We start from the raw sequence: 16,317 nt of genomic DNA on the forward strand, positions 1-16,317 counted from the left end.
TTCCTTGGTGTTTGATTGAAATTCTATCAAGATCTTTCATCCTTGTGATCATATACAGGTAATATAGATGATTTCCCTTTGATTTTTGATGATATGAGTCAATCAATTAGATTCAAATCTAGCCTTAGGGTTTGGGTTGGTTTAATTGCAATCCGTTAATTGATTTCGAGTCATTCGGGTGATTAATCGGTTGTATAATGATGGTAAATGATTCAAGGATTAATTGGTGTTTTCAATGAGTGATTTTGGTCTTATTTTAAGTGTATTTGATGTTAATAAGACCTGAAGATGTGTTAAATTCGTTTGGGATGTGTTTGGTTAGGTTTTGGGGTTGTTTTTACGACTGGTCGTCGTAACTCCCGTTACGGTTGTGTAACTCCCGTTAGCTGGGTAACTACGATAACACCTCCATTGTAACTCCCTTTACAAATTTTCATTACTCCCGTTAGGCTCGTAATTCCCGTTACAAATATTCATAACTCCTGTTAGCGACTGATTGAGTTAACATTTTTAAACGACCATAACTTTTGAACCGTAACTCCGTTTTTGACGAATAAGCTATCCACGGAATCATGGGAAAGTCTATTTTCCTATGCTAAAATCCTTTAAAGATTAATCAAAACTAAAAGTGTTCAGATGGTTAATATAGTGAGCGAAGGTCAAGTTTTGTCGAGTTTAGTGAACTCTAATCTAATGGTCGGATCTTTGTTGAATCAAGCATTGACATGGGTCAAGTATTTAAAGCTTGGTTATGATCATAAGTAAGAAGGTGATTAGATTGTTAATAATCATTTAATGATTATAGGTAGCCGGGAACACATACAAGACACTTTAAAGTTGCTTATTGATCGTTGTGCTCGTCATCAGGTAACTTGTTTTTCATATATTAACTTCCCTAATGGTAACTTGTTTGCTTATGGGTATTCGGGATTATACGGGAAGTGATATGGGCTATGTATATGCATATTGAAGCCTGAAATGCTACCCCAAAGATATGTGACGTTATGATATGATATGAAATGCTTTTAGTTGTTATGATATACGATATGTAATGAACTATGTTATGCAATGAAAGATGATATGTAATGATATGCTATGAAGTACTATGTAATGTCTTGAGATGAAGTAAGATGTGATTATATGTTGATGATATATGAAATGTGCATGATTGTGTGGCTTGTTCATCTAGCTCACTAGACTTCATAAGTTGCCATGACACGTGCACGTTTAAGGGCCCAAACGTTAATGTGAATTGATGTGATGTGATATTTGCTAATGCTTGAGCTATTTTACACAGATGAAAGTGTTAAGCTTAACCTATACATGCCTTTGCCAGGGTTGTGCGTTTGATGTGGTGGTTTGGGTGGCTCCTTGCAACGAGGTACAACGTGATGAGTAATATGGGAGGTCTTACCAACCGCCACTTGTCCTGAACACACGGATTACTCCAGGATTGGCTTGCCATTCTTTAACGACGTTGATGTACAACCGTAAGGTTTGTCCATCTAGTCAGGTGTGACTTATGTCACACTTATAAAGACGTATATGATATATGTGATGAGTGACTTATGTCACGCCTAAAGTAAGTGACTTATGTCACACTATACGATGATGCTTATATGTTATATGTGAAGTAAAAATGACTAGGCACGTCTAGGGTGATCCATCCTATTATGATGATGTTTGATGTGATGATATGTTATGTGAGATGTAATGTATGATGTGATTTATACCTTAACGATTCAAATAACTTTTCTATAAAGTTTTAAATGCACAAATGCTTTATAAACCAGGTGTTATCTTACTTAGCTAATTCATTAGCTAACACTTGTTTCTTGAAATTTGTTGCTCCCTCAGGTTTAGCAAGCTTGAGCTAGATGATGAATAAAGTGCAAGGCATGGGTAGATTGCCATGAAGATGGCTTTAGTTTACCCGTAGTAGCTTCTCATTTTAGACAATTGCTTTTGACTAGACATTAATGACGTGTAATTATTTGGATATCGGTTGTTTAATGTTGGACAACCGATGGGTTTCCAATTGAGCTTATTTTGATGATATGGCTAGTAACACCATTTAATGAATAAACCAAACAAATTTTGTCGGTTTGGACTTTTAAAGTTTAATTTCGCTTTCTTTTAACGCCGTTAGGCAAAAGTTTTTGGAAATCAATGTTTTTAAACGATGGGTGTTAACCCGAGAATTTTCGTAACTCTTATCTTTTTATGTTTGTTTTTCCTATTCCCCTTAGTTTTTAATGTGTAGTACAACGAGGGCGTTGTAAAATTTAAGTGTAGGGGAATGGAATAGGAAAAACCCGTTCTTTAATGTGTTCAAATAAGTTTTCTACTCAATTTATGCAAAACTTAAATTTTTTCTTGTGTTGGAAAATCATTTTGAGAATATGAGTTTTGCAAGTCGACAAAAAATGACGATAATTAAGCAATATTATCTTTGGTAGATAAACGATTAGTTAGGACTAATAGTTCAACTATAGATTTGTGGTTGTTCATGCTTCCAACTGGACTAGAGTTTTGACTAAAACTGTATGCATTTATGTTTACCATAGCACATTTAACCGGACTTTAGTATGCCTAGTAATTAGAGCTATCTAGTCATTAGTAAAGGTGTATTAATTGGACTTATTTATACGTGCTTGTGTAGGAACTAGTTTAGATGTATGGTTCGCCTTAATTCTTACACTATTTAATGTAAACTAGTTGCATGCGGGGTAGGAGTATGAGTCATCTAGGATCTCTGATAATTTCTATTGCATGAATAATGTAGTAAAATCTTAAGAAAGGCAATCAGTAGATTAAATAAAGTTCATAGAATTATTAACGAGTAAAATCTAAACGCATCAAGTTATGTCGCTCTGCGCGTGGGGAACCACCGACCTATCACCATTGTCTTGATGTGAACTTTAAGTTGAGTTATGTCGCTCTGCGCGTGGGGAACCACCGACCTGTCACCGTTGTCTCAACTATTGAAGATGTTAATATTGTATGACTGCTTTAGTATGTAGTTATTGAGCATGACTGTAGTGTGAGAGTATGTCTAAGTTGTGACTCACAAGTACACAAACGATGAATTATAAATGCCTTGCTAGTAGCTAGTGGTTCTGATTGCTATACAAACCTTAAATAAGTACTTAACTAGTTAGCAGAATTGAAGGAAGTAAGATTAAGCTGTAGGACATGTGGAATTATAGAAAGGTTTTAGAGGTATTAACACGAATATAAGGTTAACTTTTAGTTTTGACTAACTGATTATCTTTACCTCTAGCTATAGCTTACTGATTTTGTCTTAAAGCTTTCTTAAAAACAAATTGCATGATTAGCCTTTGAATGTTTTGTAAAGTAGAAAAGTTTTGTCACTTAAGTTGCCCGCTCATCGTTTAATGTTTTTAATTTTCTTTTGGACACTTTGCTTGAGGACAAGCAAAAGCTTAAGTGTGGGGGTAATTGATGAGCGATAAATATATAGACTTTTACCGCACTAGTTTTGGCTATTTTATAGTCATTTGAATGAACTTATGATACTTAATGGCATGTATATGTGATTTCAGGTTCATTACTCGTGGCATGAAGGAAAACTTCAAGAAATGGTGATGAAGGACTTAAAAGAAGATAAATGATGGTTCGATGAAGATTGGGATCGAGATTCAAGACTTGAGACGAAGAAACTTGTGTTGACATGAAACCTATGACCACGTGTTAGTAATTTGGGCATAAATTCTTCATACGGACTCCATTTCTGACGAATAAGCTATCCACAGAAAGGCGAGAGAACGATCTACAACTTTTGTGTTGATGTCCAGGACCAGTGCCGCTCACTCAAAGCTCTACCGCCGCTAGAAGTCTTTCTGAAGCCAACTAGCGGAGCTGGGACATCACCAGTGGAGCTGGGAGCCAGCCAGTGCCGTTGTGACTTCTACCAGCGCCACTCCCAAGGTCTGTCAGATCTGAAACTTCCCGAAAACCTATAAATACCCCTCTAAAACCCTAGGGTCGGACGATACTCATTCCAGTCGACTTTGGGTCCATTTCTAGGGTATTTTTACCAGATCTAAACCCTCCTAACAGCCCCATATCATCCAAAGATCAAACATCAATCCTTAACAACATAATCATCATAATCATCAATCGAGAAAGAGGTGGTATATGTCGTTAGCGAGAGTCACAACCGCAAGAGTGACGAGCAGTAATTCGACATCAATCAGTTCTCTATCTCTCTGTTGGTACATTATGGATTTATTTATTTATTATTGATTGTGATTGTTCATTCACCATGAGTAGATAGGTATTTAATCATCTACTAAGATGATGTGACATGATTATGTGATGGTTGCATGTTATTACACTTAACGTTGTGTCGTGATCTTAGTATATTTAATCTTTGTTCTATATTATTGAATTGTTGGTTATGTTTGCATGCTTTTAATCGTATTATTGGTGTGTCCTCATGATCTTGATTGTGTAAGGTTTAGATAGTCGGCTTTATGTCATTGACTGGTAAAGAATAGTTCAATAATAATAAGATTAAACGTATTAACGGATTGGTAATTCGGTAGACATAATTGTTATTTAAATAGTTAAACAAACTAATTGGTTAGACAACTATAGGTGGACAGGGTGGTACTCACACTTGTAGCTAATCGATTAGGGGATATAGGGAGGACATACGCATTTGTTAACGGAAAGGGTGGTACCCACGTGACCAGGTCTAGTGACTTATTTGGATCCCAACTATTGAATTGAATAGTGAAACCTGAAACATGTTATAGATCTAATTCGAGGTAGATGACTTTTAATCTTTTTGTTTAAACCAATTCTCTTTCGATTAATTTCTCGGAATTACTAACTAGATCTTTTTACTAACTGATTTCAAAAGCAACGTGACAACTCGGTCACAAAAAACCCCCCAACCGATCTTAGAATTACTTAGTCTTGCTTAGTTCTTAAACATAGTCCCTGCGAATGAACCTGGTCTTACCTAATAGCTATACTACAAACGAACGGATCCACTATCCATGAGTGGGTGTTTAGTTTGGTATTTCCTTGACTTATAAATATAAAACTTGACCGCTTTTCATTATACACAAACGACACATCACTCCCCTGCCTCTCTATACGAGGTACCACAGTCACCTCCTTCACACCCTTCTTCACAAACTTCCTGAAAGTCATGTCTACAAAAGCCAAGCGTCAAACACAAAAACGAGACAAAGACAAAAATACAACAAATAAGGTACACACCTAGTCATTACCATCAATATTCACTCCACCAGGTAAGACATTTATCACTTTTGCCTTATACAACACAACATCAGGATACAAGACAACCTTTATGGGATGAGATCGAATCTCCAGACACAAGTCATCAATAACATAATCGGGAAAGTGATTTTCGTATTTCTTATGAATACACAACAGCTTCCTATTGATTACAGATTCATACCCATGATGGATCAACGAAGTTTTCATAAAAACAAAGTCGCTTTTCCAATCACGGATATCTAGTCCACCCCTCCTAAAGCAATCAGCTTTTGAATGGTTACCCATTGTAACCCAATCACCAGAAGGACAGGTTTGAATGAAATACTTAAACAGATCTATCGACTGTTTACCGCCATATGCCCTACACATAACCTCGAAAGCAACTTAAAGGATGAAAAAGGGTACCTAACATTACCCTCAGTCATAGATTTGATATAAAAACCGACATACCCATTTGGGGGAGTCAGAACAATGTCATCGTCAGGAGGGATTTCAAAGGATGATATTTTCTCAGGAAAATATTTATCAACAAACTTATTTAACTTTGACCAAATAACGGTCGATTCGATAGTTCTAACTCCTTCTTTCGACATCAGAAAGTGAAAATCAAAGGACAAAAAAGAAGAAAAAGGAAGAAAATCACGTACCTACCGCGATGATCGGAAGGGAAGAAAATCGAAAACCCTAAGAGAGAGAATGGGTTCTTTTTTGAGTGACTAAAATAAAAGAAAAAGGACGGAAAAAAGGGTTTATATACCCGGTTGCATGAAGATCACACCCGTCCATAAGTCGCCTAGAGATACGCGCCCATCTACCACTCTTAATTACCTTTCAAATCAATTTACTTAGGGCAGTTTAAAGAAATTTACAAGAAGTTCCCCTTGAGAAAATGGAACAGTCAGGACTAGTCCAATGCAATGCTTTTTTGGCAAAAAACATCCCCTCGGACCGGGGGGCTTGATGACATACCCCTCAAACAGTACACAGACCCTGACATAGTAACGTTGAGATACAAAGGACCTTCCGTTACGAAGGCTTCGGTAGATAGATAAAAGGGATAAGAATTACTCCCCTAAAAGATTGGGATTTGCCCTTATCATCTCTAACTAATAATTAGGGAAATTATATCCCTAGCCCAAGACTTAGGAAACCCTAGGACCTAGGCGGCCTACTTAGAACACTTCCTCCTATAAAAGGAGGATCGTAAGACCCTCAAAAGGGGCATTCAACTAAATATATTCGATCGCACATAGATCACATAAAAGCTCAATTAGCGTAAAGAGAGTAACTCTATCTTTTGGGAACCGCCAATAAACAACCACAAACACCCATCACCTCACATTGCTCTAACCTCGGTTTGGGGCACAAACAGGTTGTTCATCTTTTGCTCAATTAGAACGGGTCAAATGGTAAATATATAGTTTAACATGAACAAAAATTCAAATTGGTCAAAAGTCACTGGTCACCCACATTGTACCGGTGATGCATAAAAACTTCCTCCATCATATCTGGTTCTTCGATTAGATCAATAATGAAATAGTACACCGTTGTGGTGAAAACTGTCTTAAGTCAACCTAATGCACACTGAATATGGGTACCCAGATTGCTTATTTTCCCAAATCTAGTCATATACTATACTAATCTTATCTACAACAACGTAGCGGAAACTCATACAAGTTTTAATCAAACAAGAACACAGTGAATTTATCAACTGGAGTAACAAAGATAAAGAGTATGTCATGTAACTGTAACCCAACTCCATTCGGAGTTATGCACCACCTTTATCGATAGGAATAGGAATGGAAGCTGCCGTGCAAACAATGGAAACATTCTTATATTAAGACACCCATACTAAAAAATAAGCAAGGATGTATTCGTCACATTGCAATAATGACTAAGTTTATCTCAAAACCTGTTGTCTCGTCTCCAGGCTTGGCATTTTGTGGCATAAAGCTGTTGATTTGGACAGGAAACATAATTTTTTTTCTTTTTTTATAAAAATTCATATATATATATATATATATATATCTACACATATTTACACATATCTATCTATCTATCTATCTATCTATCTATCTATCTATCTATCTATCTATCTATCTATCTATCTATCTATCTATCTATCTATCTATCTATCTTCATATTATACTTCTTTTCTTCATCGTTTTCTTTCAACAACACTACATATATATACATATTCTCTTCTTAAAATCACCATATGGATTCCCATGAATCATTAGAATCTTCTAATGGGTCGGCCGATTACGAAGACCGTGTCGAGAATATGATTTTTGAGCCGCTGAACTAGTTAGACGGCGGATTGCTGAGCAACCTGCCCCAATCATTCGCCGACCAGTTCATCGTGATCGTATTGAAGCACACGCGCGTTTGATTCATGACTACTTTGCTGATGAACTGCGATACAACGCGAGACATGTCAGAAGACGGTTTCGTATGACAAAACATTTATTCCAATGGATAGTCAGTGATTTGGAGGCTAGGTACCCATATATTCAGACGAGATATGACTGTGCTGGGAGAAGAGGTTTCGTCGGGATACAAAAGTGTACATCTGCAATTTGTCAATTGGCAAATGGCGTGAATAGTGATTTTCTTGACGAGTATTTGTAGATGTCTGAGCGAACATCAAGGGAAGCATGCCTGCAGTTTGGTGTTGGTAATGATATTTTTACAATACTTAAATGTATTTATATATTTATAGTACGTATATATACTTAACATTATATCATAAATAGCCATACGGGAAACTTACGGACCAACAAACCTACGGAGACCAACTCCGACTAACCTGTACCGTATATGCGATGTCCATGAACAACTTCTTGGTTTTCCCTGGTATGATTGGTAGTATCGATTGTATGCATTGGCCATGGAAGATGTGTCCGACGGCGTGGCGAGGTAGTTACACAAGCGGGCATGCAGGTAGACCGTCGTTGATACTCCAGGTTGTTGCCTCCAACGATTTATGGATTTGGAATGCGTACAACAAGGTTCTCACAACGATATCAATGTGTTCAAAGCATCGCCGATTCTGGAAGAAATTGTAAATGGGTTGGCACCCATAGGTAAATGTTTAATTTTTATTTACATCACCGTTTTAGGAAAACGGAAAAATTACGAGAAGAGCTACTATTTGGGCGACGACATCTGTCCGGAATATGCTACAATTGTCAAGACCTTTTCCTACCCGATTGATGAAAAAAGAAGACATTTTAAGAAAAACACAAGAGTCGGCACAGAAAGGATATTGAGCGGGTTTTCAGTGTGCTTAAAAACCGATGGAAGGTTCTAAAACATCCGACACTATATTGGGACAGAAAACTATCCAGGATATTTGTTATGCTTGTATCATTTTACATAACATGATCTTGGAGGACGAAGATAAGGACGTATGACAAGAATACAACAACCAAGAACCGAGCCTAAATCCGGATTATTGGAGACAACAAACTCCAATGGAAGTTCGAATCTAAAATCTATGTGCCGTAAAATACCGTGAAACCCACAACATGCTAACAACAGATTTGGTTGACCATGTCGAACACACCACATGACTTCGAGCCTCCAGCCGATCCGCTCGCAGATCTCCAACAATATATTAACACCGACGACGACTCTAAATAATTATTTCTACGTATTATGTATGTTTTTTTAATGTGATGTGTTTTTTATTTAATAAAAATATTATATTTATTTAGTTTATTTATAAATATTATAAATAATAATAATAATAATAAAAGAAGAAACGGAAATGCCCTAAAGGCATTCGTCCACCTCAAAGAAATGGAGAAATGTCCGTCGTAATTAAAGAGTACGACATGTCATTACATGAAAAGTGCGAGGCATTCCCTTAATGGTCAACTGTCACGGGTCTAATATGACCGAGGATGCTTTTATTCGTATCATGTGATGCATAACGTTAGCATGTATTGGTTAGATTCACTTTGGTCCACGAGCCATCCGTCCACTTTTCCACTAATATTATTTCTTGTGGATGCAAAAATCGAATTCGCCTTTGGAAATGAAATGACTTTAAAAAAAGTTCTATTATTCTATTCTTTTCTATTTTAATTTTTATCTAATTTATTCTGGTTTTCCAAATTTGCCCATTCTTCTGTTTCTCTTCTAAAAAGAACAGAAAAACCTTGCTTCAGCATCTCAATTCCTGTTGGTAAGCTTTTTCATTTTCAATTCAAGAATCTTTAGTATTTTAAATCTCTGTTCATTGTTGCTTTTGTTTGTATGTATGACTCTTTATATATATATTTATATATGCGGCTTTATGAAAAAGTAGCATGCATTATTGATGGAAAAGTTATGTTGTTGTAGCAGAATATGGCAACCAGTATAGCTTCTGGCAGTGCAAATCTACAGTTTCTGGAGGTGGGTTGCTGGCAGCCCAGTTTGTTTTCGCGGTCCATATCTCAGAATTGTGGTCAAAAGTTTTCATGGTATGATTTGATTTATTTTTTGTAAAGTAAGAAGTAAGAACCATGCCCAATGAGGTGATATGTGCACCCTACCCAGCAGAGGTGGTAACATAAATTTTTTTCAAGGGGGATAAAATTAATACAATCATGAAGAAAATCTAAAAGGGGGGCAAAGTTTAAAAATTTATAGGAAATTTAATTTTCAAGGGGGCGTTGGCCCCTCTTTCTCCCCTTTGGTACCACCTCTGCTACCCAGAGTAGAGAGGGTGCTCCCATAGGGACCCCCAGCCTGCACGGATGAGGATCGAACTCTTGACCTCTGCGTCTGTAAAGGGTAGAGGCAATAGGTTTCCCGCTTGATCCAACCCATCTTGTAGATTGATTTAAATGAATTTCAATAATTACTTTTGGAATTTATATATTATTGTGTATAAAGCTAAAAACTATCTCTAGTATGTGTATATTTATGTTTCATGGAAAGGGTTGAGGGGACATGTTGAATATTTTATGTTGAACATGAGTCCCTTTTTAGTGTGTTTGACTGTAACTATGTTCTTTGAAGCTTAAAAATTGAAATTCTAGAAGATAGTATAGAAAAAAAGTTTTAAAAAACCCAAATGACCATATTTTTAGCACTTATTGGTGTTTGATAAATCATTTAACTCATCCTGAAGCAAAATCCTGGCTATGCCCCTGGAAGTGGATGTGATGTATCACATATTTTACCTTTCTTTCATGATGGCTAATGTAGTTTACCACGTCTTTTTTCATTGTCTTTTGAATGGTAATGTGGTTTGGCACATTTTCAACTACCCTTTTTTTGAGGTTAATGTGATTTTTTATATCATGCTTATAGGTCGCGTGGGGGTTTCAACAATTTTCAAATCAAACATTATACAGCTGGTGAAACTCGAAGACCATTTTCATCAATAATAAAATCTTGTATGAGAGATGATTCTACAAAGTATTTTGATTTTGCTGTTATTGGTAGTGGAGTTGCCGGTCTTCGATATGCTCTTGAGGTTGCAAAACATGGGACTGTTGCTGTCATAACAAAAGCTGAGCCTCATGAAAGCAATACTAATTATGCACAGGGTGGTGTTAGTGCCGTGTTGTCCCATTCTGATTCAGTTGAGAGTCATATGCAAGATACCATAGTCGCAGGGGCTTATTTATGCGATGAGGAGACTGTCCGAGTAAGTGCATATTTAGTCACATTTTGTAATATAAATCATCTTACTTTTTGTGCCAAATTACATTTGAAGTTTAAAGTATTTGAAGTTATGATTATCTGCAGGTGGTGTGCACTGAAGGACCCGAGAGAATTAGGGAATTAATAGCCATGGGTGCCTCATTTGATCACGGTGAAGATGGAAACCTACATCTAGCAAGAGAAGGTGGTCATTCTCATCATAGAATAGTACATGCTGCTGATATGACAGGAAGAGAAATTGAAAGAGCACTTCTCAAGGCAATTGAAAAAGATTCCAACATCTGTGTCTTCAAGCATCATTTTGCAATTGACTTGCTGACTTCCCAGGTTTGTATCTTAGTCAAATGTCTAAAATTGTTGTCATGTGACTTTTCGTATAATATGTATTCTTTATGTTACTTGGCTCGCAGGATGGATCGCAGATGGTTTGCCATGGCGTTGACACTATGAATACAGAAACTCACAAGGTGATCAAAGTCATGTTGGTGGAAGTTTCGACCCATTTACTTATAAATGGGTCAAACTGGGTTATGGCTTGTCATTAATGGGACTAATAAAAGACAAAAAAAATCTAGAATAGATGCCAGTCTAAGATGTTTAAGTGGCCCTGAGTTTATTTTTAATTATAGCCTCCTAAATTGTGATAACATAGTCTTTGTAATCAAATTTGATGCAGTATCTATTTAAAAAAGCTGGAACAGATTTTTTTTTTTTCTGGTAAACAGTCAACATAGCACGTTTTGTTTGGACCAATACGAAAAACTACCCTATTCAAACTGAACTCTTTTTGACTGGTTACCCAACCTACCAACGCACCCATTTTGCTACTTCTAGAAGTATGTCACATGTGATATCGGTATGTTGCTGATCTTTATACATTTGTTGGATGTTTAGGTGGTACGATTTATTTCAAAGGTGACTTTACTTGCTTCAGGGGGTGCAGGACATATCTATCCATCTACTACAAACCCATTGGTATGATTGTCTCAAATAATATCATTCTGTTTGTTTTTTCTAGTTTTGCTATTTACTCCCTGTTTCAATATAATTTTACAGGTAGCTACAGGAGATGGAATAGCAATGGCGCATCGAGCCCAGGCTGTAATTTCAAACATGGAGTAAGAAATCTTGGTTCTTCTGTTAAATTACATTTTGCTGAGTTCTAAAATGTACTCCACTTTCAGATTTGTGCAGTTTCATCCAACTGCATTAGCAGATGCAGGCCTTCCGATCAAACCAACACAAACCCGTGAGAATGCATTCTTGATCACTGAAGCTGTCAGGGGTGATGGGGGTCTTCTGTATAATCTTGACATGGAAAGGTTCATGCCTATGTATGATGAACGGGCAGAGCTGGCACCAAGAGACGTTGTGGCTAGAAGTATAGATGATCAGCTTAAAAAACGCAATGAGAGATATGTTCTTTTAGACATTAGTCACAAGGCCCGAGAGGACATTCTTTCTCATTTTCCAAATATTGCCGCTGAGTGTCTCAAATATGGCCTCGATATAACTTGTGACCCGATCCCAGTTGTTCCTGCTGCTCATTACATGTGTGGAGGAGTTCGGGCTGGTCTTCAAGGGGAAACAAATGTTCGTGGACTTTATGTGGCAGGTGCGATCTTTGTTTTTCACTGTTTTTGGCTTCTGCCGTTGACAGGAGTAAGGGCTTACTCGTGTTATATAGATATAAGTATTTTAGTACTGCTTTTCTATGTTAATACTTAAAGCAATTGCTACAATATTTAGTAGAGAAAAGTTACCCAAAAAAAAACACATACTAATTATGAAGTTCCAAATTATTCTGTTATACATTTTAAAACCAAAGTAAGAAGCTGGGTTGCCCCTATCTATAGTGAATATCGAACCCATCATTTATATCAAAGTAGGTCAATGGGTTTTTTATTGATGTCTATGGGTTGAAAGGGTGAATTGGAAGAACATGGTTACATTTGAAGCAGGTTGAATGTGCTAAAGTTGTCTTAATCAGTTAAGCATACTCAAGTGGTTACAAAGTTCTACATTGCTTTATTGCTTTTTTGTTTTTATCATTAAAAAGAAGAAGCGTTCTTCCTCCTACATTTGTACCTGTAATGACTCAAATGCGTTTTGATGCATTACTCAACCTAGAACCCCTCCATTTTGCCATGTATCCTTTTTTAGTGTCATATGTAGGTTAGCCTCTAAGCCAACCAAAAGGAGGATCTGATTTTTGTTGACTTGAATACATAGGCGAGGTTGCCTGCACTGGATTACACGGAGCAAACAGACTTGCTAGCAACTCATTGTTAGAAGCACTGGTATTTGCACGCAGGGCTGTGAATCCTTCAATTGAACACATGAAAGACTCCCACATTGGTCAAAGTGTTTCACAGTGGTGGGACCCGCCCGTTGTTCCCATGCAGTTAGGGTGCACAATTCTGGACAAGATCATCAGAAGGACAAAGGATGTCAGAAAGGAATTACAGTCAATCATGTGGGAGTATGTTGGAATCGTGAGGTCCACCACACGGCTAAAGGCTGCTGAGCGGAGGATCGGAGAACTTGAACTTGAATGGGAAGCTTACTTGTTTCAACAAGGGTGGGAACCAACAATGGTGGGGCTCGATGCTTGTGAAATGAGAAACCTGTTTTGCTGTGCTAAACTGGTGGTTAGCAGTGCGTTGACTAGACATGAAAGCCGTGGTCTCCATTACACCATTGATTTCCCGCATGTTAATGAACAATCAAGGTTGCCAACTATCATCTTCCCTTGTTCAACTGTGAATGGGACTTGGAGCTCTAGACAACTTCACAAGCAACAGATATGTTAGTGGAAGCTGCAGTGGACCATTTTGACCAACTGATTATTTATGTAATAAACAAATCAAAGGAAATTCAAAAGGAAAGAAAGGTACATCTTGTTTTTCCCCTATTATATTATACTGTAATTGAATTAAAATATTATAGCAAGATTCAGCGTTTTTGACAACTTGTAGTTGCACCGTTTTTGAATAGCAGTTAAAGGTTTTCATTTTTGTGACGGATTTACCTGGGATTACATGTTGTTATGACTGGAAAAAGAATGTGAAGTGTAAATTTAAAGGGATAATTATGTGGTATATCAACATTCTCAATGCTTGAACTTTGCAACATCTAAACCCTGCTTGTACATCTTCTGCGTGCAACTGAAAAAGATTCATCTATGTCTTTTACATGCATGATTACACGAATATGGTAGACATATCAAACCAATAGTCGTCATATTTTTATTGTGCCAGTATTGCCCACTTAAACCATCAACCCCTGTCAATTTTATCATCATCCTTTATGCTTAGCAAAATTTTCAATTGGCAACTTTGTCATATTATCCGTGTACAATAGGGTTTACTGCTGTCCCAAGGCAAGGGATACTGAACTATATAACATGTGAACCATGAGCACTGAAGTTAAAAGTGTCCCAAACAACTTCACTACTTGTTAATATTAGATAGTGTTCTCTTTGTAGATGATATCATACTTCATGATTAGGTCTGCCCGTCTGATTAGAGCCGTTAGGTTATAAACTTATAATCTGTAATTAATTGTGTCATGGGTTGGCTTAGCTGTGCCTGTTAGGGCTTGTTATTCCCTAAATTCCCAAATGATTTCTCAAGTTTAAATTTGTAAGCTCTAACTCCTCGGAAACACTCTCTCAAGCCTAATTATCAAAACCGTGCCTGGTCGTATGTCAAGTATATTGGGGGTTTATATGTCATGTCACTGTACGTAGTTCCACTTGGCTGGCTCAAAAGAAATACCTTTCACCCTTTAATCACAAAAGAAGTAGATTGTTATATTAAGGTAGCAAAGTTTAGCTGGTTTAATTGTAACTTAGTCTAGTGTAGGGGTTTAATTGTACATTTGTACTTAGTTAAACAGAGTTCAGTAATTGATACATAACTAGAGTTAATAAGCAAGACACTTGAGAAGGTTCTATGGAAGGCAAGTTCCAAAGAAATTATTCCTTTTACTCATTCGTCTTCTTTGATTAATAAAAGATGCAGCAGTAATCAGTGTGAGAATATTCATGTGTGTGTTCATGTTAGTTCATTACATTTACTTAGTACTCGATTAAACCCCACATACACAAAGACACGTACTTGAATCAGTTGAATGTATACACATGCGGATTCCAAATACATACAATGACATAAAGATAGACATAACAAAATCAGTCGATAACTTAAAATTGTGAGTTTGTGACATTACTCAATAACTCCACTCTATTAAAAGATATAATTAAACCACTCGTATTCTACAAACATCAGTTAACTGGTAAAATATTCCGGCATTTGCAGAAGCCAAAAAGCTATAATAAAAACACCATATCTAACACCAATAAATCTTGTAATTAACCAAATGTAACTAAAAATGAATAAATAGGAATAATAAAAAAGAAAACCTCCAACTATAATACCAATGTATTTTCATTAAATGTGATGTCTCGAACCAATGCTTTCATTAAATATTTATTTTCAATAATAACTAGTTAATGGTAATGGTAAGTATTAAATATAGAATATTACGAGTATTACCTAAAAGTTATGTTTTTAAAATAGAACATAAAAAGCCTGTTACCAAAAAATTAAATCTGTGGAGGCCCAATTACCTTATGGGCCGGAGGTGAAGCTTCTGCCTTTGTGTCGTGGGCTTGTGGCTTGATGAAAATAAAAGGTCCATCAAGTTTAGGTTCACAAAGTAATTATGCTTACCAGTTCTTTTTAAGATGAATCCTTGTTAGACGTTGCTAAAGTGGTAACAAATTCCAAATGAGATTGGGATTGGTATCCACACACTTTTGTTGGTTCCCGAGATTATCTGTATAGTCGATCCTGGGACATGGTACTGGATAGTGTTATCGAATTTTAAGTGGGAGTGTGGGACCAAGATCAATACGTACCAATCCCTAATTATAACAATCTCATACTTTTACTGCATAATATATCTTCATAAATTTATACATCTACAGTTTTGCAATTAAAAAATGCACCAAGTTGATGAATATATTTAGACGATCAAAAAAAAAAATAAAATAAAATAAAATTGATGTAGGGATTTTGTATATTCGTTCATCATGCTTGTGGTCTTTCTAGTTAAGGATAGCACATTTGCCGCCTACAAACACTAGTCAATAAAAATAAGTAAAATGTTAATATCTTTGGAAGAATTATTATCAAATGTTCAAAATTATAGCTTTTTCAAGCATAGCGGTTGTGTTCAACTGTAAATCACATTAACATGGAAAACTGAACACATTCCAAATTTATTACATAAACAGAAAGAGTAGTACATAATAAAAAAGGAGTACATAGATATGTACTCAAACAAGAGTTGCACACCATGTAGACCATGCTA

The 16,317-nt window shown here is 36.5% G+C and overlaps 1 protein-coding gene across 2 annotated transcripts; it reads left to right on the plus strand.

Annotated features, from left to right (window-relative positions):
• The first annotated feature begins 9,374 nt into the window (after positions 1-9,374).
• Positions 9,375-13,912, plus strand: LOC122579441 (L-aspartate oxidase, chloroplastic). Of its 2 annotated transcripts, none has more exons than XM_043751619.1 (9): positions 9,375-9,469; positions 9,631-9,749; positions 10,585-10,924; positions 11,026-11,268; positions 11,352-11,408; positions 11,836-11,916; positions 11,998-12,059; positions 12,126-12,556; positions 13,174-13,912. In XM_043751619.1, exons 2-9 carry the CDS (start codon positions 9,634-9,636, stop codon positions 13,752-13,754), a joined length of 1,911 nt encoding a protein of 636 aa, XP_043607554.1. In that variant the 5' UTR covers positions 9,375-9,469; positions 9,631-9,633; the 3' UTR covers positions 13,755-13,912. The 2 variants fall into 2 exon arrangements, with proteins under 2 accessions (XP_043607554.1, XP_043607555.1); XM_043751620.1 differs by having other exon boundaries at positions 9,376-9,469; positions 9,628-9,749.
• The last annotated feature ends 2,405 nt before the right edge of the window (positions 13,913-16,317 follow it).

This window comes from Erigeron canadensis, chromosome 8 (genome assembly GCF_010389155.1).
Source record: "Erigeron canadensis isolate Cc75 chromosome 8, C_canadensis_v1, whole genome shotgun sequence".
NCBI lineage: Eukaryota > Viridiplantae > Streptophyta > Magnoliopsida > Asterales > Asteraceae > Erigeron > Erigeron canadensis.